The 25,043-nt window shown below is 36.2% G+C and overlaps 1 protein-coding gene across 1 annotated transcript in view; it reads left to right on the top strand.

Moving 5' to 3' along the window:
* The window catches only part of LOC100853161 (MADS-box protein AGL24), a 30,559-nt gene extending 6,596 nt beyond the window's left edge, over positions 1-23,963 (top strand). Inside the window, 7 exon segments of the mRNA XM_003631694.4 lie at positions 16,826-16,904; positions 17,838-17,899; positions 18,039-18,138; positions 18,212-18,253; positions 22,562-22,603; positions 22,695-22,822; positions 23,648-23,963. Coding sequence (XP_003631742.3) covers positions 16,826-16,904; positions 17,838-17,899; positions 18,039-18,138; positions 18,212-18,253; positions 22,562-22,603; positions 22,695-22,822; positions 23,648-23,666 — 472 coding nt within the window. The 3' untranslated portion in view covers positions 23,667-23,963.
* The last annotated feature ends 1,080 nt before the right edge of the window (positions 23,964-25,043 follow it).

Here is a 25,043-nt window from a genome sequence, read left to right as displayed (position 1 = left end):
TTAAGATTTTCTTCATGCTCTTTTATTGACTTCTTTTATTAAGAGTTGATATAAACTTAATATATTATTTTTCTTGTTAGGCACATGGTAAATATTTGAGATAAATTGATATCTTCTATTTTCAAATGAATTAAAATTTTATCTTTACCTTTTATTGAAATTTTGGATACATCTCCAAAAGTAACATGGTCACTTTTTGATTCATTAAATTCCACAAATCTATTTTTGAATCCACATGTATGATTATACCATGTGTTTTTCTTCTCATTTTCTCTTTAATATGCCAACAATACAGTAGGTTCTTCTTGATTTTTCTTTTCAACATGGTTGGCTTGCCCTTCCTTATTGTTAGTGGCACTTTTATATTTATAAGTATTATGAACATATTTTTTTTTTTAAATTATAATATTAAATTTAGGACTTATCATACCTTCTCGTCTCATTTGTTTTGAGTTGTGCCATCTTTCAATCCTTTTTAAGCGATATAAGTTTTGGTTTGTTCCTTTATTGTTTGATGAATTGAAACCATCTCTTCCTCTATTGCCTTGACCACATCCACAACTATGTCCATGATTATTTTGACTTCTTTTATTAAAATTTACTTTATTCTCTTTTATAATAAGTTTTGTTTGGAGAACCTTTTCTAATTTTTCTTGGTTCTTCTTTTTCAATCTCTCTTCATAGGCTTGTAATGATATTATAAGTTGATCAATTGTCATAGAATCTAAATCTTTAGATTCTTCAATGGCCATAATAGTATATATAATCAAACTTCAAATCTAAAGATTAAGGTATTTTTTCAATCACACGAATGTCGTTTAAACTTTCACCTTAATTTTCCTTTTAATAAATTTACAATAGTCAATACTTTCATGTACAAACCTTTAAGTTCTCCTTTTAACAGTTTGAGCACAAACTTTCACACCTTATCAACTATATTTTGTAATATCTCTCTTGCTTCTTTGGAGATGCCTGTACTTAAAATCTTCTTAGAAGTAACTTTATCCATTGCTTCATAGATGATGGTGAGAGCTTTCTTGTCTCTCTTTCTTATATTTTTCAAAAAATCCATTTGATTTGGGGATAGAGTGGTTTCATTTGATGACTCTTTGTAACTTTTCTCCACAACCTCCCATACATCTTGTAAACCAAACAAAACTTTTATCTTGGTACTCTAATTATCTTAATTGTTTTTTATAAGTTGGGGACTTGAAACGGATATATTCCACTTGCGATTTTTTTTGTATGACTGATACCAGTCTCTTGAAGTAATAGTGTTGAAAGAGAAAAACAAACAATTACATAAAGGAAGATAAAAAATCAAGGAGAATTACAAATTTACCGCCTTCTACCACTTCTGTTTAACAAAGTAAAAACTCCTAATAATAAAAATATAAAAATTTCTAAATAAAATAAAAACATTTTAAGATTCAACTACTTAAATATGAAAACCGAATCAATCACTAAAAATAAAATGTTCTTTTTAACTTTCAGAATCTAAATCTAATTTTAGCTTTTAGAAACTTCTTAAATCAAATTTAACTTTCTAACACTACTTTGGCATGTGAATTAGTTGATGCAGTAGCCACTTGTGACAATTATCTAAGATTTCATAGAGAAGTTATTTGAAAAAATGTCACAAGAATTAGGCATGGCACCACAATTGTTTGTCTAAACATTCTTATAGAGAATGAGTATTCAATCCATGAGGAAAGGTGATAATTAAGAAGTTTTTTCTGGCCTATTAATTTTCTACTAAAAGTGCTAATCTTATTCATTGTGGAACCTGGGGGCCACCCCTTATGGTCTGTATTGTTTGTAATACTGTATCATTTTATTGAACAATATTACTCATACATCACTTGGTTTCGTCCACTGGAAGACACAATTCAGATGCTTCCACATGCATTTGTTGTTTAAACACAAAGGCTGAAAGCATCTTTTGCAAATCCTCTTCAAGATGATGGTGCTGTGAACTATTGCTCTTTCATTGCATGTGAAATTCCTTATCCCATTTTGCATTTGCATTTGTCCTATGGGTACTGCCCATGCTGTGCTTTAAGGTGCCTGCTAATTTCCATGTCTTCATGTTATGGCTCCTACTGCTTTTATTCTTTAAACTGATGAGTCTCATGAGATGTTATAATTTGGTTCCATGTTCACATTTTTAATTTGGATTATATTAATTCTAAATAAAATTTTGTCTTCTCCTAATCATAATTTCCAATTTATCTGATTTTGTTTATTATTATTTTTAATTACTTATTGAAGGAGAGAAATTATGCTTTGCTTAATTCTTATTTCAGTTACCCAAAAAATTTAATTAATTACATTAAATATTCACATAATTGATTTGTGCATAATGCTATTTTAGTGAGACCAAGTACATAAATGAGTTCAATCTATATAGTGGCATTCACTTTTCATCTATCTCACCAAAGATAATGTAGTGTAGAAGAATATGATTAAATTTGGATGGCATTACATGTAATTTATATGATTTAAATGCTTATGCTTGGGGATAAAAATATTTTCTATTTAACATTCCTTAAAATTACCTCGGTCAGATTGTAGAAATACCGTATCTTCTATTTAACACTCATGCATGATCATTCTGAACAATGATTAGTAATCTGTGGGGGCTCTCTATCACTCTTGTTGTTGATCCTTCACCTTGTACCTACAAGTTATCCATCTTGTCAGCCCCCTTACCAGTAGACCACAAGACAAAGGTTGTAAGCCAAAGGCTATTTTTCTATCAAACATACTATATACTCCTTTTGCATTTCTGTTCATTTGTCTGATTAACCCACAACTTCTATTTCCTTTGTATTAAAATAATATTGTATTAAAATAACATATAGCTCATCCTTGGATGAAAATATTTTGTCCGGATGCAAATGAATATATATCCCTCCAGGCCTCAATTCTACAGAAACCTTCAATTTAGTTGTTAACCCTTCTATAGTTCTTGATGGGCACTTCCACAAACACCACTTACTTCACTGTGAATCAAACGTTGAACCCTTCCAGTTTTCATCAAGCATCTCAACTCTTTACAGAAATTTGCTATGACTGATCTTGGAGACATGACCTTTTTCCCTTGGGGATTGGAGGTCTAGCTCTTTTGGTGATCCTATTTCATCCCAAGCCAAGTACACCAACTAAGTCAGATGAACTTGCCAACATAAAATGCCCCCCAGACAAATGTTATTTCATAAAACATCAAGCTTGCTTATGTTGACCACTTTTTAAGACTTGTTGTTACTGCTACCATTTGTTAGAGTATCAGACTGACACTTGCAAAGATTGCATGCAAACTAACTACTTGTACATATGCTTTGACATTGTCAAGGAAGTCATAGTTAGTTCCATAACAAGTGTACATCAAGACCTGTAGCTGTTAGAGACTTATCTTTTGCCCCAATAGATTAGATCAATGTCAAAGCGATCACATGTCAAATTGAGTTTTTTGGTTGTATGCCTAAAATTTGTTTATTACATCAAGAAAAGGTTAAGGTTGTCGGCAATTTCTTCTTTTAATGGGCCTCTTAATGGAGAATTGAATTGTTTCCTACATAAGTGCTTGCCGAGACATGGCTTGTGTCACTACTAGTCTTTTGTATGTATAATGAACCTTAGTAACCTTAGGTTAATCAGCAGAATATGTACAGCAAAAAGATCGCATTGCTTCAATCAATTTAGTTGGCTGTACTGGTAGCACAAGTCCACCATCATTTTTGATCTTTAACTTATAGATGGATTCATCTCCAAAACCTAGCCTGCAGCAATGAACTCTTACATGCAAACAAATTAGTTTTCACACTCTGGTATAAAGAGTCTTTTAATAGAACATATAGAAAAGGGCTGGATAGGACCTTTGAGGAACAATTTTTTCATGCATTATTCATAAGTAAACTACAACTAAGAGAAGAGCTGCAATGAGATAGCACTAAAACACATGCTGGGAAGCTTCAAGGGGTTTTTTTAGCTATATTCTGGTCTCTAAACTCAAAGCCTTGGAGATGGACCTAAAAGCTTGGAACAAAGAGGTTTTTGGTAGTGCTGTAGTTAGGAAGGAATTGATGTTTTTTGAATTGAAAGGAGAGGTAAGCTACGCACTTTGTTGAAGAGGATGAAGCTAGAAGGGTGGTATTGGAAGAATAAGCTGGCTATGCTGGGAAAAAGAAAAAGAAAAAAACTTCTCATAGGCAGAAGTCTGGAGAGTTTGGTTGAAGGAGGAGAATAAAAAGACCAAATTTTTCCCCAAAATGGCTGATGTTCATAGAGGAAGCAATTGCATGACTAGAACAAGAGTGAATGGTTTTTGCCTCATAGAGGATGTTGAAATTAAGGAGGTGTCTAATTCCTTCCAAAGTCTCTTGTCTAATCTAGGGGATTAGGGACCTAGTACATCAATGGGATGTCCTTCGATTCTTTATGGATAGAGGATTCAAGGGGTTATAGCTTTCTTTTCATGATCAGAGGAGGATGCCTTCTTTCACTTTATCCTAGTTCTTTAGGGATAAATCTTCTGTGCTGCAAGATAGATTTCACAAAAGGCTAGCTATGCATAAACAAAAATTCTTATCTAGCATGCTAATTTACTTGTGTCATAGTTTGAAATTCCAAGAAAGGTAAGTTGAGACTTGGGAAAATTCAAAGAGGTTTTCTTTGGAAATGAGGAGCCCTTGAGAAAAAGGTCCACTTGAGAAAATAGTCCATTGTCTACATGAAAAGAAGGAAGATAGACTCAGAATCAAAACATATTTGTCCTTAGCAAGACTCTTCCTAGTGAGTGGAGCTGGTAGTTTACTTCAAAAATAGAGCCCATATGGAAATGAGTTATTATTAGGAAGTCTAGGAAGAAGTTGGCTGTTCATATTCATGTAAAGTGAGGGATGAGTTTGAAGTAGGGTTATAGAAGGCAATTAGGATGGGTAGGATATTTTAAAAATATAACTTGTTTATTGCGGAGTATTAGAAGGATATGTGGTGTGGTGATTCAGCTTTGAGCACTTATTTTTTCTCACTATATGCCATAACCAACTCAAATGATTCTTGGATTTCAGTTATGTGGAGATGTTGAAGAATTTGTTGCTTGAAATAATTCCATGATCAAAAGTTGGGAAAGTATCAAAGACATTTATTTTGGTCTTGCAAGGGAGATCAATTTGAAGGGATGGTGAGAAAAAGGTGGTTGGGATAGATTCAAAGAGCAGAAAATTCTCAATCAAATCCTCGTATTCTTTTTTTGAGTTTAAGGCAAAATAGAGTTGTCATAATAAATAGCTTGGAATTCTTAGGTTTAGATGAAAATAGGGTTCGTCAATTAGGAAATAGCTTGGGGGAAGATTGTGACCTTGGAATAGTCAAAAAAAAAAAAGAAAAAAAAAAACAAGGGACCTTAATTAGAATAAGTTTTATCTTTTCAAATATGAAGAAAAATCATTTTATCACAATCTCATTCAATGTACTAAACCAAGATTCTTATGAAAACTCATATTCTCTTTGTTCGGCAGAAAGTAGTTCTTGCCTTCTCTTGTAAGAGAGATTGATCTTTTAAATTGGTATAGAACTTTTGCAGGGAAGAAGTAAACGAAGGCATGGAGGGCTGCGATTTTTGTGCTTAATTTGGACATTTTAAAAGGAGAGAAAGCAAATTATTTGAAAGTGTGGATCCAATGGACCAAGCTCCCAAACTCTATTTTTTTTTCTACCCTATTACTCTAGGCGAGAAAGTACAAGAAAGCTTATAGATGAGACTTCATTGTCTATGATAAATTTTGTTGATTGATTTGTGACTTAGCAAATGGAGTGACTTAGCAAATGGAGTAAGTTTTTTTTTTTCCTTTTTTTCTCTTTTGTTTTGTGGCTATTTTTATTTTTATTTTTTTTGGGACCATTGTATTTGACTTATTTACTAAATGTTGTTATTAATTTATTTTTTTGTCTAAAAAATTATTAGCATGAAAATGTTATAAAGTTATTAGAAATACTTATATAAATATTTTAAGTTGTGAGAAGAAAAAGGTTATGAGATGGAGATAAATTTATAAAGATTATACTATAAAGCAATAAGCTCATCGTTCAAGGTATAGATTCAAGGAGTAGAAAATGTGGGATGTTTCAAACCCAATATCATTGTTATTTAGTTTTTATCCTTTGTAATATATATGTTTTTTATAATATAGTGGAATTATCTCTTTCATCCATGCATGTAAGAATTGTTGGAAAACCTTTTGTATCTTTGTGTTTTTGTATCAATATGTTGGTAGTAAAACTATAGCCTACACAATTGGTACAACCAAAATTTTAACTCCTCAAATGAGACTAAAAGGGAAAAGGGAAATTCATCATTTCTCAAGCTCATTTAAAAAACAATTAGGGGATATTATTCTAATGAACATTTCTGAAATTGATTCAAGATATCAAAATTGTGAAATACTTTGTATCCTTGTATGTTTTAATCACTTGTATTGTTTGTATGTATATTCAATTGGAGGAAAGTTGAGAATTGGCCTCAATAACAATTAATGACCTAATTGATGGAGAATGGTATCTTAAAAAGGGGGCCACTGCACATATAGCAAATGTTCTAAGTGTTCTCAGCCACTTCATGGATAAGGTTTTTTCACCTACTTCTTCTTCCTGTTCTCTCCTCAATATAATAGAGAAAAATTTTGCAAGAACATATTTGTTTGAATGATTCTTGACATAGGGGATCTGTTTAATAGAATTTGAATACCAGCTAGCATTATTCATCATTATCAGCAGGGATCAGCAAGGATCAGTTCATAGATTCGTATGGAGTTTCAGATTCATACACAGCACTGAGATGGGGTAATTTAACATTGAATGCTTATAGTGCATGTGTGTGCATCTGTGATTTTCTGATCTGCCGGTAAAAATGCCGGTAACTTCCCCTGGTGGTAAGTGCTGGTTTGGCATTGATTTGAAGACCTTTGAGATTATCATAGAAAACCACAAAGGAAAAGTGCGTGGAAAGATCTGTGAAAGAGGCCCTAAGTTCTCTTCATGGATTAGATTTGGAGGAAAAGGCTTATCTCTACTACTAGAAGGGGTTGAATCATGCTGTGGGCTAAAGGAAAGAACCCCTTTCAGAAAGTTTTGGTCAGAATGTGATAGAGTTTACAGTATGGAACTCAGATGCAATAGAGCAGGAAGATTTTTGTTCTGCGTTGTAAGAGATGCAGAGAACAAAAGATTTTCCTTGGCTTTCCCTGAAAGAAGGGGCCTTGTTGGAGGCTGGAAAATGCTTGTTAGTAAACTGAGAAGTGTGGGAGTCGCCCCCCTCCAATGGAGAGGTGTTTTGCTGGATAAACAATTACCTTCCCAAGTCTCACCCAGCAGTAGCGTAGGCAGAGGCTCATACCCTCTTCAGGACTGCTCCGTGCCTTGCGATGCTGTCTGGCTAGAAATTGAGAAAGAAACTTTGGATAGGAATGAGGAGCTGCTGGGCAGGTGTCTTGTGGGCTCTTGGGTGGGGGACGTTGATCGTCTTCCTGACCTCGTTTCTTTCGGATCATGGGCGAAGAACTCATGGTCCTTGGAAGGAAACCTCTGGCTTTCAAACGTGAGAGAAAATCTCATGCTTCTGGAGTTTGAATTTAAAGACGAAGCAGAAAGGGTGTATAGTTCAAGGACAAGACGTTTCAGAGGAAGAAGCTTCTGCCTAGAAAAATGGAAGCCATCTGTGGGATGTCTTGAGGGAGATAAAGAGGATGCGCGCCATGTGTGGGTTAGAATTTTAGGACTCCCTTTGCATCTCTGGGGAAGAAGCCTCTTCAAGCAGTTCGGAGACTCCTGTGGGAGGTACGTAGCTATGGATGAAAACACAGCTGAGCGTCTGAACCTCAAGTGGGCCAGAGTCCTAGTCGAAACCAGAGGATGGCAACACCCAAGCTTGCTACAGGTAGTCGCTGGCTCCTCCTGTTATGTTCTGCAACTATGGTGGGAAGAAGAGCCCTGCCTTTCCTTTGTGATCCCTGCCTGCAGGTCTGGTGCTTGGAAGATTGGGGATGAAGTGGTGGCCTCTTCACGTGCTATAGGGAGCGTGGACCCCCAGCCCCCTTCCATAGTCATTCTGCAACCTGAAAAGCTGCCTTCGTCGATCCTGGGGACTGGTGCACCTACTACAAACATGACGGGTGCAGCTGCTCCCTCGTCTCCTGCCCGTGCTATGGAGACGGGCCAGCATCCCCTTTCCCAAGCCCGCGTTGAGGAAATATGCCAGCTTCTGGATGCCTTGGCCCATTCGAGCTTGGCCTGTGGAAGGCCCTTTGGGCCTGGGCTAGGGAAGGCCCAGGTCCTAATCTCTTTGGGTTCTTCTCTTATACCCCTTGGCCCAACCCCTTCCAAAGCTTTAAAGCAAGAAAGCCCTAGCTGCTCGCTGCGTCGGAGTGGAACCCCCTCCGCGACTCCTTCCTTCTCAAGGACTCCCCAGAAGGTTGCGTCGCCCCTTTTGGATGCGCCGACGGCATCTCTTCCCGTCGAAGCTAGCAAAACCCCCCAGTTGGAAGCGTCACCCCCTGTGGAATCGTCGATGCATGCGTTTGAGCTTTCCCTTCCCGTCAAAGCTCGTAAGTTGACCCAGTTGGAAGCGTCGCACCTTGTGGAAGTGCCGACATCTGTGAAGGAGCTTCCCCCCCCCCCCCCCCCCCCCTCCCCCCGTCGAAGCTCGTAATAAAAAAGGTATGCCTTCTCTTCCCCCAATCTCCTTGAGAGGGGACTCATCCTCTTCTTCTTTTCCTTTCTGGGACACGGGGCTTGAGAGGGGAAAGGAACCTGGCTCTAGTCCTTTAATTTCAATGGCAAGGGATGTAGAGGTGATACCGAACCCCCTGTCCATCATGCTTAGAGATGGGTCGACAATGATCTTGACTAAAGCCCCGACCTCTGATCTGGGAAAAAACATGGCAAAGCAGAGAGACTCATCGGATTACCCCCCGTGTGAAGAAGGATGGTCAGAAGAGGAGCTCTCCAAATTATTACATTTTAGTAAAGTCTTGGGAATGCCTGTTGAAGGGCATGAAGTCGAAATTCTGGAGCTGCTTTCGAAATTGAAGCTGAGGACTGGAAATAACTCTCTCGGCAAGAGAAGGAAGAAGAAAAAATCCTGTTCCACCCGATTTGAACGAGAGTTAAAAAGATTGGAATGCTCTGTTAGTTATAAGGGGACATCAGGAATATCCAAAAAATCTGGTCAGAGCTTCTGGGATTTGATTCCAGTTGATTAATGAGAATTAAAATTCTTTGCTGGAACGTCTGAGGGCTTAATGATTGTGATAAAAGAAAACTGATCAAGGGAGTGGTGAGGAATCAGAAGGCTGATTTGGTTTGTCTCTTAGAGACAAAGGTGAAAAATGTTTTTATGCAATTGGTGAAAAGTGTGGGAGTAGGAGGATTTCTTAATTGGGCTTCTGTGGACGCAAGGGGCACGGCAAGAGGACTCCTTCTCTTATGGGATAACAAAGTCTTGGAGAATTTGGAGGTAGAAAGTGGGGGGTACTCCATCTCTGTTCGTTTTAGAAACTGCAGTGACGGATTCTCTTGGATCTTCTCGGGAGTGTACGGGCCAGTGATAGGTAGCGAAAATGAAGACTTTTGGGAAGAGCTTGGAGCCATCCGTGGCCTCTGGGAAGACCCTTGGTGCATAGGAGGGGATTTTAATGCTGTTAGATATCCAGAGGAAAGAAGAAATGCCCCTAGACTCACAGCCGATATGAGGAGATTTTCAGAGGTGATAGGGGAGTTGGGGCTGAGAGATATCCCATTGGCTGGAGGTCCTTTCACTTGGATAGGGGGCTTGAACTCTCAAGCTGCCTCTAGATTGGACCGTTTTTTAATCTCTGACCAATGGGAGGACCACTTCTCTGCCATCTCACAATCTACTCTCCCTCGCCTGGTCTTTGACCACAACCCCATAATTCTAGAAGCTGGGGGTTTCTCTTCAGGCAAAAGCCCTTTCCGTTTTGAAAATATGTGGCTGAAAATTAATGGATTCAAAGACCTAGTAAGAAGCTGGTGGAATGGATATTTGGTTGAAGGCTATAGCAGCCACTGCATCGCTGAGAAGCTCAAAGCTCTTAAGAAGGACCTGAAAAAATGGAACAAGGAGGTGGTAGGCAACGTCTCTTTCAACAGAGCAGAGGTCTTCTCCCGCTTGCAGCGGTGGGAGGCCAAGGAGAATGAGAACGCTCTTACTCTTGAAGATCTAGAGGCTAAAAATCTGGATCTTGAGGAATATAAGAAATGAGCCCTTCTAGAAGAAACTTCTTGGAGACAGAAGTCAAGAGAAATCTAGTTAAGAGAGAGTGATAAAAATACCAAGTGTTTCCACAAAATGGCCAATGCTAGGGCAAGGAGGAATTTCCTATCCAAAATTAAAGTAAACGGGGTGAATCTCTCATCCTTGGCAGAGATAAAAGAAGGTGTTTACAGTGCCTACCAAACCCTTCTCTCTGATCCTAGGGATTGGAGGCCTAGTATAAATGGCCTCAACTTCAAGGAGTTGGGCGAAGGATTGGCCAGCAGCCTAGAAGTTATGTTTTCTGAGGAAGAAATTTTCGCAGCCCTAAGCAGTTTCTGTGGAGACAAAGCCCCAGGTCCGGACGGCTTCACAATGGCCTTCTGGTTATTATGTTGGGACGTTGTTAAACCAGAGATTTTAGGCCTCTTTAGGGAGTTCTACCTCCATGGGACCTTCCAAAGAAGCTTAAACTCCATGTTCCTCTTGCTCATTCCTAAGAAGGAGGAGACCGAAGATCTAAAAGATTTCGGACCAATCAGCCTGGTAGGGAGTGTGTACAAATTGCTTGTCAAAGTCCTAGCCAATAGACTGAAAACAGTGATGGGGGAGGTGATTTCTGATTCTCAGCATGCTTTCGTCCATGGGAGGCAGATTTTGGACGCTGTTCTTATTGCTAACGAAGCCCTTGATTCTAGATTGAAAGACAACATCCCAGGCCTCCTTCTCAAGATGGATATTGAGAAGGCCTTTGACCATGTCAATTGGAACTTTCTTATTGAGGTGATGTCCAAGATGGGATTTGGGCACAGATGGATTAATTGGATAAAATGGTGCTGCTCCACGGCTTCCTTCTCGATCCTTATCAATAGAAGCCCCTCGGGCTTCTTTCGTAGCTCTAGGGGATTGAGGCAAGGCGACCCTCTATCCCCCTATCTTTTCCTTTTGGCCATGGAAGCTCTTAGCCAATTGTTGTCTCGTGCAAGAAATGGAAACTTTATTTTCGGTTTCAGAGTGAGAGGAAGAGGAAGTGAGGGGTTGTTCGTGTCCCATCTCTTGTTTGCCGATGACACCTTAATTTTCTGTGACGCCGATGCAGATCAGTTGCAATACCTTAGCTGGACCTTCATGTGGTTTGAGGCGATTTTAGGATTAAAAGTCAATCTGAATAAAACAGAGGCCATCCCAGTGGGGGAAGGCATTCCTATGGAGACGGCAGTCTTGGGTTGTAAGATAGGGAGCTTACCTACATCCTACTTGGGTCTTCCCTTTAGAGCCCCCTACAAATCCATTAGGGTGTGGGATGCAGTGGAAGAAAGATTTAGGAAAAGGTTATCTCTCTGGAAAAGGCAATACCTCTCCAAAGGCGGCTGTCTTACCCTACTGAAAAGCACCCTCTCAAGCCTCCTAACCTACTTTCTCTCTTTCTTTGTGATCCCCAAGAGAGTGTGTGTAAGGCTTGAAAAGATCCAAAGGGATTTCTTATGAGGCAGTGGAGCCTTAGAGAATAAACCTCACTTGGTGAGTTGGAAGGTTGTTTGTGCCGATAAAAAGAAAGGTGACTTAGGCATTCGTAGTCTAGCTACTTTTAACAAGGCCCTTTTCTTGGGAAATGGTTGTGGAGATTCGCTAATGAGAATGAGCCCCTATGGAAGCAAATTATCCTTAGTAAGTATGATCTTCAAGAGGGAGGATGGTGCTCCAAAGATGCAAGAAACCGGTATGGGGTGGGGGTCTAGAAGGCCATCAGAAAAGGTTGGGAGAATTTTCGTTCTCATTCCCGCTTCATCATTGGGGACGGCACCAGAGTGAAGTTTTGGAAGGATTTGTGGTGTGGAAATCAATCTCTGGAAGAAGCTTTCCCCATCTTGTTTAACCTCTCTGTCAATAAAGAAGGATGGGTTGCTGAGGCTTGGGAGGAAGACGAAAGAGGAGGTAGTTGGGGGCTTTGTTTTAATAGACACCTTAATGATTGGGAGGTAGGAGAAGTCGAAAGCTTATTAAGCAAGCTTCATCCCTTGACCATTAGAAGAGGTGTGGGGGACTTGTTCCGGTGGAAAGAGAACAAGAATGGAAACTTTTCTGTCAAGTCCTTTTATAGCTCATTCTCAAGGGATACCAAACCCCCATTCCCGGTTAGAACTATTTGGATGCCTTGGGTTCTAATTAGGGCTAGTTTCTTTGGTTGGGAGGCGGCTTGGAATAGGTTGCTCACCACGGACCGCCTGAAGAGATTTGGTTGGAGCATCCCTAACAGATGCTTTTTGTGTAAATATAAGGAGGAAACCACAGATCACCTTCTACTGTTTTGCGAGAAAGCCAGAATGTTATGACTTCTAATTTTCTCCCTGTTAGGGGTGCAATGGGTGACGCACTCCTCTGTGAAAAAACACCTCCTAGGTTGGCATGGTTCCTTTGTGGGCAAGAAAAGGAAGAAAGCTTAGAGAGCTGCCCCCCTCTTCTTGATGTGGACCATTTGGAGAGAAAGAAATAGGAGGGCATTCGATGATATGGAGAGGAACGATCAAGATATTAAATCCATTTTTTTGTACACTTTTGTGAATTGGGCTAAGGTGTATATAGAGGAACACACTTTGTCTTTAATAGATTTTGTAGACTGGCTAGCCACCAAGTAAGGGTCATGTTTGTTTTGTCCCTTTTTTTTTTGCTTCTTTGTCTTTGGTATACTCCGTGTATGTCTTTTCTCTAGCCTTTGGCTCTTAATGAAATCTATTTACCTATAAATAATAATAATAATAATAGAGAAAATCTTTTATCCGTATCCAATTTTCTATTGATAATAAAAGTTTATTTTTCTTCTATTGTTATATCCATATCAACAAGCAATGAGGAGAATTCTGGGAAAAAGATGCAACAAGGAAATCTATGTGTTTGATTGACCCATTTCTTTAATTTTCTTTTAAAAGGAATTTTTACACTATGTTTGGTTTTGAAAATTTTGAGGTAAAATATAAGAAAAATAAAATAGAGAGGAAAAGTAGAAAGAAAGAAAAAGAAAAAATAGATTTAAAGTCGATAAATTATTTTTATATACTTTTTCAAATTCATTTAACTTATTTTCCTTCATTATATAAAAATTAAATAATTAAAAATATACGAATTTCTAATCAATTTTAATTATGTTTAATTTTTTTTTTTCGTATTTTTCATAGTGAAAGGAAATATGAGAATTATTTTCTTTATCATTTTTTCTTTCCTTAATACTTTTCGAGAACCAAACATAGTCTTAGTTTAGGGGTGGTGATTCGTGTTTGTGGGTTGTATTCATGTCAAGTCAAAACTTAGGTATTCTATTATATAGTTCAATCTAAACCTAACATGAATAATAATTGTATAAAAAATATAGACCCAAATGCTATCTAATTATTAAACACGTAACACATTTGTATAATTCATTTAACCCATTTAATGATCAGGTCCTATTTAATAATTAGGTGAAGTTAGGTCTCATATATATCTATATGATTTATATCTTAATCAAATATATTTATAACTTAATTGACATATTTATTTAAAAACAAAATTAAAATGAGATAAATATAAATTAAATAGTTAAAAAATATAATTAAGTTAATCAATAAGATTATTAAATGAATCATTTCAGGTTAAATTTATATAATATAGGTTGATAAAAAAACTACTTATTTATTAAATGAGTTATACAAGTCAACACGAATTTGACCAAAACCCATTTCTAATCAACCCAAACTTGTAACAATCATGTTGGATTCAATTCGTGTTAACGAATCGTATCATTTTTGTTGATGATTTAGTGATTTTTGTTAGTTTTATCCTATATAACGCACATCGGATTTTCCTTTTTGGTTTCTTATATTTCAATATTTTGTAGTAGATTGAGATGGCCGTATACATTTTTGTTCCTTGGATGAGATGTATTTAATTAGTTGTGCAGTTTCCTTTGGTTTTTAGCCTTTCTTTTTCTTAATTATGATGACTGCTAGCAGTACTCTATGCCAGTCTAGTAGCTTGTTTTTATCATCAAATTGAAATAATTAAAATGATCAACCTATGAACGTGCTGGAGCCATTTTTTTGTAAGAATTTAGGAACATCATCAGCTACCAGTCGAGCATCCTCCTATTTGAGTCATCCAACATCAAATTGATATGATTTCCATGAGTCTTTTCTTCCAATAAGTGCAAAATAACACAATCAACTTAATTAATAGAGCATAAGATTTTCAAATAATCATGATTCAAAATTATGATAGGAGATTATTAATTCGAGAAATCAAGATACATCATCAATCAATATTGGATGATATGTAAAATAAGATTAATAAAAATTAAAAATTAAAAAAAAAATTATATATATAATTTAAAAAATTAATTAAAAAAATATTATGAGAATTAAAATTATTTAATATTTAATATTAAAATTGAAAACAAACCTAACTCTTCATTCACAAAATTCAATTAAAAAAATAAAAAAATTGGAATTTTATACCACAAATATTCATTAGCATTTAAAACACATTAGTTATATTCAATATATATCACACCTATCAACATTTAAAAGGGTAAGAGTCCATGTATTCAAATCCATAATTGTGAAACCCACATGAGAGAGAGAGAGAGAGAGAGAGCACCCCGGCTTGGCAGAGGAGGGCTACTTCTACAGCATGCAATGAAGCAAAGAGATAGAGAGATGGGAGACCAGGTTGTCAATGGAAGAGGAAGGATATGATATTTCTCACCAGTCACAACAATGGCACCACTGACACGAAAGCATTGCAGTCCATCCGTTGTGAGGTTAGCGATGAAATATTCTCAACCTTCCCACATGAGTGAGAGAGAGAGAGAGAGAGAGAGGAGCACCCCGGCTTGGCAGTGGCAGAGGCAGAGGGCGACCTCTACAGCATACAATGAAGCAAAGAGATGAGAGATGGGAGACCAGGTTGTCAACGGAAGAGGAAGGATATGATATTTCTCGCCCGTCACCACAATGGCACCACTGACACGAAGGCATGGGAGTCCATCCGTTGTGAGGTTAGCGATGAAATTCTCTCAACCTTCCCTTATAAACCTCAAAGACAACCACGGGTTGGATTGAAAAACTTTTCAAAGCCTTCATAGGACCATCTTTTTCATCACTTGTCTTCAATCATGGGTTCTGAGAAATTTTCCCTTTTGAAGAGAATCATTGATTTTTCAGATATTTCTCAATTTTGGTTGTTATCTCGTGTTCTTTTGCTGTTATTTTGAAGGAAAAATTTAATTTTTGAGTAATGATTTGGTAACTCGGACGACTTGGCCGAGTCCATTCGGACGACTTGACCGAGTCCATTCGGACGACATGGCCACTTGGTCGAGTACCGAGTCTACCCAAGTTTAATTGATTTTTGATTGAATCTTTGTTTAAAATGGTATTGGGTATCAGACTCGGAGCAGAAAGGCCAAGTCGTATCGGACTCGGACACTTTGAACTTTGTAAAGAACAGGATAGTAGTGGTGGTAGTTGTGCAATTAGGCGGTTTTACAGTTTATAGTTTTTGATTCTGAGATTATATGATATGTTTGCATGCTTTCTAGAGATCGTAAGTCTTCATGGTTTTGAAATTCATCATGGGTCAAACTATCTGACCAATGGAAGACCATTTTCAAAATCCTTGAGGTTGTGTGGATAGTGTTATGTTGCGTGATTCTTATTCTATGGAGGAAAATTCAATCATTCCCATGAGGAATAAGCTTACTTTATGTGTTTTCAGTGACGTTTTCTTATTGGTAAACTTAGGAACTAACTATCTCAAAGCCAAATTGATTGATTAATTGCAAAACATGAAAAAGGATTTTTACCAAGCCTTAATAACTTGGACTATTAACCATCTTTCAAAGGGTGCCTAATATTTACCTTTTTTATCCTTCTGTTTTTTCTTTCTCTGTGCTCTACTCTGCTATGGTCATAAGCATGTAGCAAATATAAGGGTCTCGTCAAAAACATCTTCAAAGTTCATAATCTCTTCATCCATTTCAACATCTAATTGAAAACAAAACTCTTGGCTCCACTAGAGAAAATCAAACTAGAGTATTCCCACCCAATATCGGGCTATAGGGAAGCAGCCAAGCAATTTGATGATCATGGGATCTGGACATGATAACTGTATTTCCTCAACAGCCTTGTGATGAAAGAGATTATGCAACTCTCACTGCCCACCATATGTAGAAGTTGCATCAGAAGCCTTCTTTTGCTCTGGTCCTTGATAAATATGGTACTGCATGCAAAGATTTGGCTCTGTAATATCAGGCTCTCTCACACCTTCATTTCTAGTTTTAGACAATGTCTGTTTTGTATTCTTTTTCTTATACTAAAATGGAAATAGAAGTATTGTATAGAAATTATAATTGAAAACAACATCAGCACATGGCGTTTTTAAAGCAAAAGAATAGATAGAGATAAGCAGACATGCAAAATGGTTAGTGGTTGGTACTTCCTGATATTACTTGCAAGTTCACCTTCATATATGTTCTATTCATTTTATTTATCAAGTGAATGTGCCATGCTTTTTGTTTTGAAGTGTGAGCCAGGTGATTGAAAGGCACAATCAGCATCCACAGACTCCAGAGAAACCAGAACCACCATCTCTGGAGCTGCAGGTAAGATGTGGCCTCTTCTATAGTCCTTGTGTATATTTAAGTGTTCTCTGTGTTTGAACAACATAAATAAATGAACTGAAACAAAGGGAAACCTAAACTTCCTGGATAAAAAAAAATTCTAAGATCATCAACAGTGTTTCCTTTAACATTTCATTATGGAAGGCATTCGATAAAGTACTTTTTCCTAATGTTTATTTGTCTCATATGTATACTTGTGAGGTAAATAGTACCTCACATAATCTCACCATATCTTTTATTTGTATCTTTACTCTTCTTGGTTATTTTTCATTCAAATGTTTTTGAGTTTTACTTCCTAAATATGAGGTCTTGGTGTGTTTGGATTAAATTCTAATAAAAGATTTCATTTTCCAATTTTCTTAACAAAATGATCCAATACATGCATACACCTAACAGGGGGATTCGAAAAGTCCAATGCAAACCAATATTGTTTTGTCTGAAGTTTGGTTCATTGATATCTGAAGCAATTTTAGGGAGATGACTTCTAATTGTCCCTATATTCATATTACAACATGGTACTGCAGATGCCTTTCTTGTGAGAAAGGAACAGTGACTGCAAATATAATGCACCTGAAATTGCAACTTCAGACCCTGACAAGTGACATCCAGAAAAGCCCTTAAAATTTCTTCCTAACGGCGGGTAATGCCTTTCTTTAAACAGGGACACATCCATTCCAAACTTGACTGGGGTGGTACATGATCCTACTTTTGTAAGATCAATTAAAAGTCATTTTCTTGGGGGTTACTTGCAAGAACTTTAAGTTCTGTACTGGACCAACTAAAGTGGGAACATGATCTTTAGCTTGCATAAGACCATTTGGAATTGGTTTTTCATGGGAGTTACTTACATGCACCCTAATTTATATTCATAGTGAATATAAATACTAAAGAATTTTCGATTGGATCTCTTTCTAGCTGGAGAACAGCACCTGTGCAGCCTTGAGCAAAGAAATTGCCCAGCAGACTCAGAGGCTGAGGTATAACAGTACAACTATTTCATTACTGGGATGTACAGTAAAAAGATGCAGGGGATATATTTGATATTATCATACTTCCATTCACTTTCTCCATTACATACCACATTGTAATTCTGAGACATAATCCCATCTGCAACAGGCAAATGAAAGGAGAAGAGCTCCAGGGATTAAAAATAGAAGAATTGATTGAACTAGAGGAATTACTTGAAGCTGGTCTGTGCAGCGTCGTGGAAGAAAAGGTCTGTTTTATCGAATTATGATTATGACATTTTCTGACATACTCTAACTTGTTGAACTTTCTTTTGGTTTCAGGCTGAAAGAATTCGAACAGAGATCAGTGACCTCCAGAGAAAGGTCAAGAACCTAACTTTTAAATTTTCCAAAGCATTCCATATGCAAATTTTTAGAGTAAAAGAGAAAACCAAAGAAAATGGAGACTAGCTAGTAGTTTACATTGAAAAGTTTCACTTTGTGATTGGTTCTTAAGTGATGATTTCTGCCATTTATGATGCTTCCTGGCTCTTTTAACCTTTTGTTAAAAGTCTTAACCAATGCATTTGTTTACGGAAAAAAATTAATTACTATTGCAACTGCAGTAGTGCCAATACAAGTTGCAATAAGTTTATAAAGATCAAATTTGCTATTGGAAGTAAATATTTTAGGGAAATTTGCAAAAAGAAGGTTTGAACCTGGAAACTACGACAAATTCAACAACGACGAGACCAATAAAACTCAGGAGGGACTTGGGACTTGTTGGATTATGCACACTCTGATTGTTTTGACAATAGCTCTAGGAAGGCTCAAGATGTAATTAGATTACACAAACATTTTTTTTGGGATGTCTTGCTTGTCTGTGTACACAAGCTTTCCCAAGCCCAGGGTTTGCTAGTTTGGCACCTCAAAGGGTTCCCAAGTGAAAGGGTGCACATGAGGGCCTCCCCTTAATAATTTTAATTTTTTGACAATAATTGTTGAAAAGAACGTGATAAAATTTAGTTAGATGCTTTGGAAAATGAACATCTTGGGAAACAAGGTAAAGTTTCTGCACATTTTTTAGATTTTATGTAGTCAGGGTCAAGATGCATGCCTTATGCTTTCACTGTGCTTTCTGTAGAAGAAGAGGTTTGGAAGGAATAAAAGGTATAAAATTATTTTCTTTTCTTTTTTCGTTTTCAGCCTGTACAGTGACCCACATATATACAAAAATTCCTAACAAAAAAAATTAGGAACTTTCCTAACCTAATTATACTAGATCTCTTTGATTAGGGTATTGCCTAATTTTCTTCTCAATTATAAAATTATGGTTTTCCTAATTTCATTCTTCCACACTTCCCCTCAAAGCTGGTGAATAGATGTTTTTCATTCCCAACCTGGATACACTTACTTGAAACGTTGTACTGCTTAAGCCTTTTGTGAGTATATTTGCAAGTTGGCGATTAATAGATACACAAGGAGTACAGATCAATCCATTATCTAGTTTCGCTTTAATAAAATGTCTATCTACCTCTATGTGTTTCGTTTGACTGCGTTGCACTAAATTATGTGCCATGTTGATTGACTAATTGCAGATTTGTTGTTGCAATAAAATCTCATTGGGTCATCCTATTTAATCTTCAAATGTTCCAAAGTGATATTTAACCATAGTAGTTCACAAACTCCCTAAGCCATTGCATGAAATTCCGTTTCTGTACTGGACCTTGCCAACAAACTCTATTTCTTGCTCCTTCATGTCACCAGATTCCCACTAAGAAAGGTGCAATACCCAGTGGTTGATCTTTTGTCAACCATAAATCCAACATAATTTGCATATGTAAATGTTTCAAGTACTAGTCCTGATCTTCATTTAAATAGGATGCCCTTTCCTGGAGGCCCTCCCCTTAAAGTATTGTAGCATTGGATTAGCAGTTTGTAGAAGAACCTCTTTTGGATGTGTATGAATTAACTAATCACACTCATAGCATATGCTTTATCCGGTCTTGTGCGAGAGATAAATGAGTCTTCTTACGGGATTTTGATACACCTCTCTATCTACCACAACATCTTCCTTGGCCTCTCCAAGCTTATGATTAGGATCTATTGGTGTGCCTGTTGGTTTACACGCCAACTTCCCTATTTGCTTGAGAAGGTTAGTTACATATTTTTGTTGAAAAATAAAAATTCCTTGTATAGAAATAAAAATTTCTTGCTTAGAATGTACAATCTCGATTCTTAAGAAGTATTTCAACATTCCTAACTCTTTAATCTCAAACTCCTTGGTCAAGCATTGCCTCAAAGCCTGTCTCTCATTTCCATCATTTCCCGTCATGATGATGTTGTCTACATATACCAAAAGGGTTGTAACTCCTAAATTTGAATGCTTGATGAACAATGTATGATTTTCTTAACTTTGTCCATATCCCATGTTTTTCATCACTTTAGCAAACCTTCCAAACTACACCATTGGAGATTGTTTTAGCACGTACAGAGCTTTCTTCAGTTTATACACATTTTTAGTGGTTAGGTTACGTCCAAATCCTAGAAGGACTTTCATATAAATCTCTTCTTCTAGATCTCTATTGAGAAATGCATTTTTTACGTTGAGCTATGGTAGTTCCCAATTATAATTTGTTGCCAATGATAACAAAATTATGATTGTGTTCATCTTGGAAATCAAAGTAAATGTCTAGATAATCCACGTTATATGTTTGAGTGTATCCTTTAGCCACCAATCTCGCCTTATACCTCTCTAATATCCCAATTGCTCTATACTTTACAGTGTAAACCCACTTACATCCCATTGACCTTTTTCCTGCAAGCAAATGTACCATCTTCCAAGTTTTATTCTTCTTTAGGGCCTCCATTTCTACATTCATGGTTTGTCTCCAATTTTCATTAGATAAAGCCTCGGATAGAGTGGTAGGAATATGAATATGGTTCAAACTTGTAAGAAAACTTTTAGGGGATGGAGACAACTTTTCAAATGACACGATATGGGAAAGTAGATACAAAGGATGTTTAGCGCATTCCCTTGTTCCATTCTTGATGGCAATAAAGAGGTTTTGATATATGGGTTTTTCAGGCTAAAGTTCTAACTCAGTTTGTAAGGGAGGAGGAGATACTGTTACCTCATTTTCAGAAGTTGATTTAGATTCTTGGACATGTATAAGTCTAGGGATTGCAACTTTCTTCCTTGAGTACACTTTGCTAGTCATTTGATTCTTAGGTGCAAGTTCAATGGACGATGACTTAAGTTCGGAGAAGGAGGGTACAAATACTGAATCAGATACTTTAGGAGGGTCAATGAGAAAGGATTCAATGAAATAGAAATCTCGATCATTGTCTTCCTTGATGGAATCCTCCACCTAAAGATAAGGTTGGGGAAAATAAGAGTCACTTTCATTGAAAGTAACATCAACTAAGACAAAAAACTTTTTAGATAGTGGATGGTAGCACTTATATCCTTTTTGAGTTTAATAATATCCCATAAAAATACATTTGATTGCTCTTAGGTCTAATTTCCCCCTGTTTGAACTATAAACATGCACAAAGGACATGCACCCAAATACTTTAAGAAGGAGATGGTTCGTGGTTCTCATATGAGGGTAAAATAATGAGAGTATTTCCATGAGACTTTTGAAACCTAAGACTCTAAAAGGTAATTGGTTTATGAAATGTGGCGGTTAGAACAATTTCACCATAATAAGATTTAGGCATATGTTTTTGGAACAAAAACGCTCATATTGTATCGAGAAGGTGGTCATTTTAAATAATTCTTTCCATTAAGTCTGCATGCTGCTTGGATATTATGCAATTATCTAGTGTTGTGATTGGTAAGCACACTTTTAGATTGAGTAGTGACTACGGTAACTTGGACATTTTTCCTTCTTTTTTTTAGGGAAAATATAAAAAAGCTATTAGGTAAAAAAGAAAAAAAAAAATACTCACTAAAGACTACCCATAGGGCCAGAGAACCATGTTAGCAATCCCATTGGCTTTGATGTGGGATATTGATGGCCGCAGCAGCTGTGTTGGAGGTCTAGCACTCTCGGCAGTCACGAAAGTACGTCGAAGATCTAACACCCTTGATTTTCGATGATATTTACAGTGCAAGGAAGGGCTGTAGAAGGAAAAATCTTCACTTGCAGCAACAGTGAGAAAGAGATTTAGTGTGAGGCGGAGATGTTACATGCAAGGATCCTCATTGTTGGTAGAGACAATGGGGTGACAACAAGGGTTTTGTTGAGGTCTTCAACTATTTTCACGATCAGTTTTTCTAAGGTTTTGTTTGCAACAATGGCACAATGCAAACGAGAGACAAATTCTTAAGGTCGACGATAAAGATTGACTATGATCTCCAATTTGGCAATGAAGGCCAAAACAAAACTTATTCTTCTCTTCCTAGATTCACGAGCCTAGGGCTCTAATATTATGTAGAAGAAGAGAGATGGAAGGAATAAAAGGTATAAAATTCTTTTGTTTCATTTTCAGCCTGTACAATGACCCACATATATATAAAATTTCCTAACTACAAAATTAGGAACCTTTTTAACCTAATTACAGTAGATCCCTTTGATTATAAGATTGCCTAATTTTCTTCTCAATTACAAAATTATGGTTTTCCTAATTTCATTCTTCCATGCATGTTAATTTCTCTTATTTTCTTTATATTTAATTTTCATGCAGGGAGACCTGCTGCGGGAAGAGAATGAAAGGTTGAGAAAGGAGGTAAGAACTTTAACTGTACCTTCTTTTTGCTTTTCATTTTTCGATCTTTTGTGCTTCATGTTTACAAGAATGCTAAACTTTCCTTTTGCAGGTGGAGAATATTTCTGAAGCACCTCTCCTTCAACAGGGCCACTCATCTGAATCAATCACAACTAATATTTGCAGCTTATCAGATCCTAATCAAGGCCTTCACAACTCTGATACTTCTCTCAAGCTGGGGTATGTTTATTTGATATATTTGCATGTCAAATCTGAGATCTTATTTCAATTCAAAACAGTCCGTAGTCTTTCTTGCCTATGCAGATGCATTTTTTATAGGTAAAGGAACATATATGCCCATGCATGTAACTTGACTGCACCGTGAAATACTTTGGAAATTTAAATTTTTTAGATTAATGTTATGTTTGGTTCTCAGAAATTACCAAGGAAAGAAAAAAAAAATACTAAAGAAAATGATTTTTTTTGTGTTTGATTATACTGAAAAAAATTAAATACAATTAAAATTAGTTAGAAACTTATGTATTTTTAAATTATTTAATCTCTAAGGTTATGTTTGGTTCTAAAAAAATTTGAGGTAAAATGTAAGGGGAAAAAAATACAAAGAAAAGTTTAAGGAAAGAAAAAGTAAAAAGAAATAAAAAATAGATTAAAAGTCGATAAATTATTTTTATTTATTAATTCAAACTTAATTTACTTGTTTTAACTCATCAATATAAAAATTAAATAATTTAAAAATACATAAGTTTTTAATTAGTTTTAATTATATTTGATTTTTATTTTTTATTTTTTATAATACAATCAAACATGAAAATTTTATTTTTCTTTATGTTTTTTTTCTTTCCTTAGTATTTTTTGGAAACCAAATATAACCTAAATTTTAGAGTTAAAATAAGTGAAACGAGTTTAAAGAAACATATAAAAATAATTTAGTGACTTCAAATTTAGTCTTTATTTTCTTTCCCTTCAATTTTTCCTCAAAATTTCCCGGAACCAAACATGGTGTATGTCTTTTCTGGCCTGAGAGCTGCTTTCACTGTCTGTCAGGTTACCATTCTCCAACTGAATCTGAAGGGGATGGAGAAGCAAGAGGAATGAATGCCTTAGAGAAACGAAGAATAAAGAGTGGAGAGGCATGGGGAATAAACGGCGGAGCTTAATCATTTTGAATAAAAGACATACAATTTGATGGCATCTCTCTATTTCTAATATTTATGCTCTTATGTAATCTGCAGCTACTTCATCCCATGCTACTCAGAAGTCAGAACTGCCTTGTTGTACATTTTTAGACGCTTGTCTCTCAAAAATGATTTAGCTCCATCCGTGCAATTGAAAAAAAAAATGGAAAATGGAAATTTGTATATGTGGAAGAAGACCTTTAGGGTGTAAGGCTGACGGCATCATCAAGGTGCTCTCTTGGACACTATACTTTAGTTGTGGAAGTTTCCAGAAGTTGACTATATATATGAATGGAATATTTAGGGCCTGTTTGGTTGCTGTTTTTGAAAACTGTTTTGGAAAACAGTTTTTGAGAACAATTTTTAAGAACAGTTTTTGGTGTTTTTTTTAAAAAAATTGTGTTTGGGAACTGAATTTTGAAAAACAGTTTTTGTTCTCAAAAATAAAAAAACATGTTTGGTTGAGTTAATAAAAAAAAAATTTAGAACAAATATAATCAAAAATACGTTTGAAAGATGTTTTTTATTTATTTTTTAATTAATAAAATATTTTCTTCAAGTAATTTTATATTATAAATTTATAAATAATTTTTAGATATATAGTTCATTTAAATTAAAAAAATTATTTATTTTATTAATTTAAAAATAAAAATATTTTTTTATTTAATTTTTAACTTTATTAAAAATTATAGCATATTTTATTAAGTTGAGATAAAATTGTTCTCATGATTTGTTAATTTTTTTTTTATCTCTTCTAATTCTAAAATTCAAAATGCCAACCCTTTCTCCACCCACTTCTCTCATCGGGCATCAAGAAGCCCTTTTCTGAAGTTGCCCTCAGCCGAGAGAATCCCTAAAAGGCCCTATTTTCCTCTGCCACTCTCAATCCTCGCAGGTACTAATCTAATCATGTTATTATTATTATTATTTTTTTTGCAACCCCCGTTTGATTCCCAAGAAAATCCATCCCCCATTCGATTTTCGGGAAAATTCATCCTCGTTTGATTTCCGAGAAAATCCAAGCAAAAACCCTGCAACCCGTTTGATTCCCAAGAAAATCCATCCCCCATTTGATTTCCGGGAAAATTCATCCTCGTTTGATTTTCGAGAAAATCCAAGCAAAAACCCCAAGGAAAACAAAAAAAATGGATTTTCTTTTGCTCCCTGCGTTTTCTGGATTCGTTTTAGGGTCTCTTTGCTATTGTGCCATTGGATTTAAATTTCACGAACCTTGAATCAAAACTGAGAAATAGGAAAAATCAAGA

The sequence above is a fragment of the Vitis vinifera genome, chromosome 3 (assembly GCF_030704535.1).
Source record: "Vitis vinifera cultivar Pinot Noir 40024 chromosome 3, ASM3070453v1".
NCBI classification, from domain to species: Eukaryota; Viridiplantae; Streptophyta; class Magnoliopsida; order Vitales; family Vitaceae; genus Vitis; species Vitis vinifera.
The sequence above is the reverse complement of the archived record's forward strand: the minus strand, read 5'-3'. Positions and strand labels throughout refer to the sequence as shown.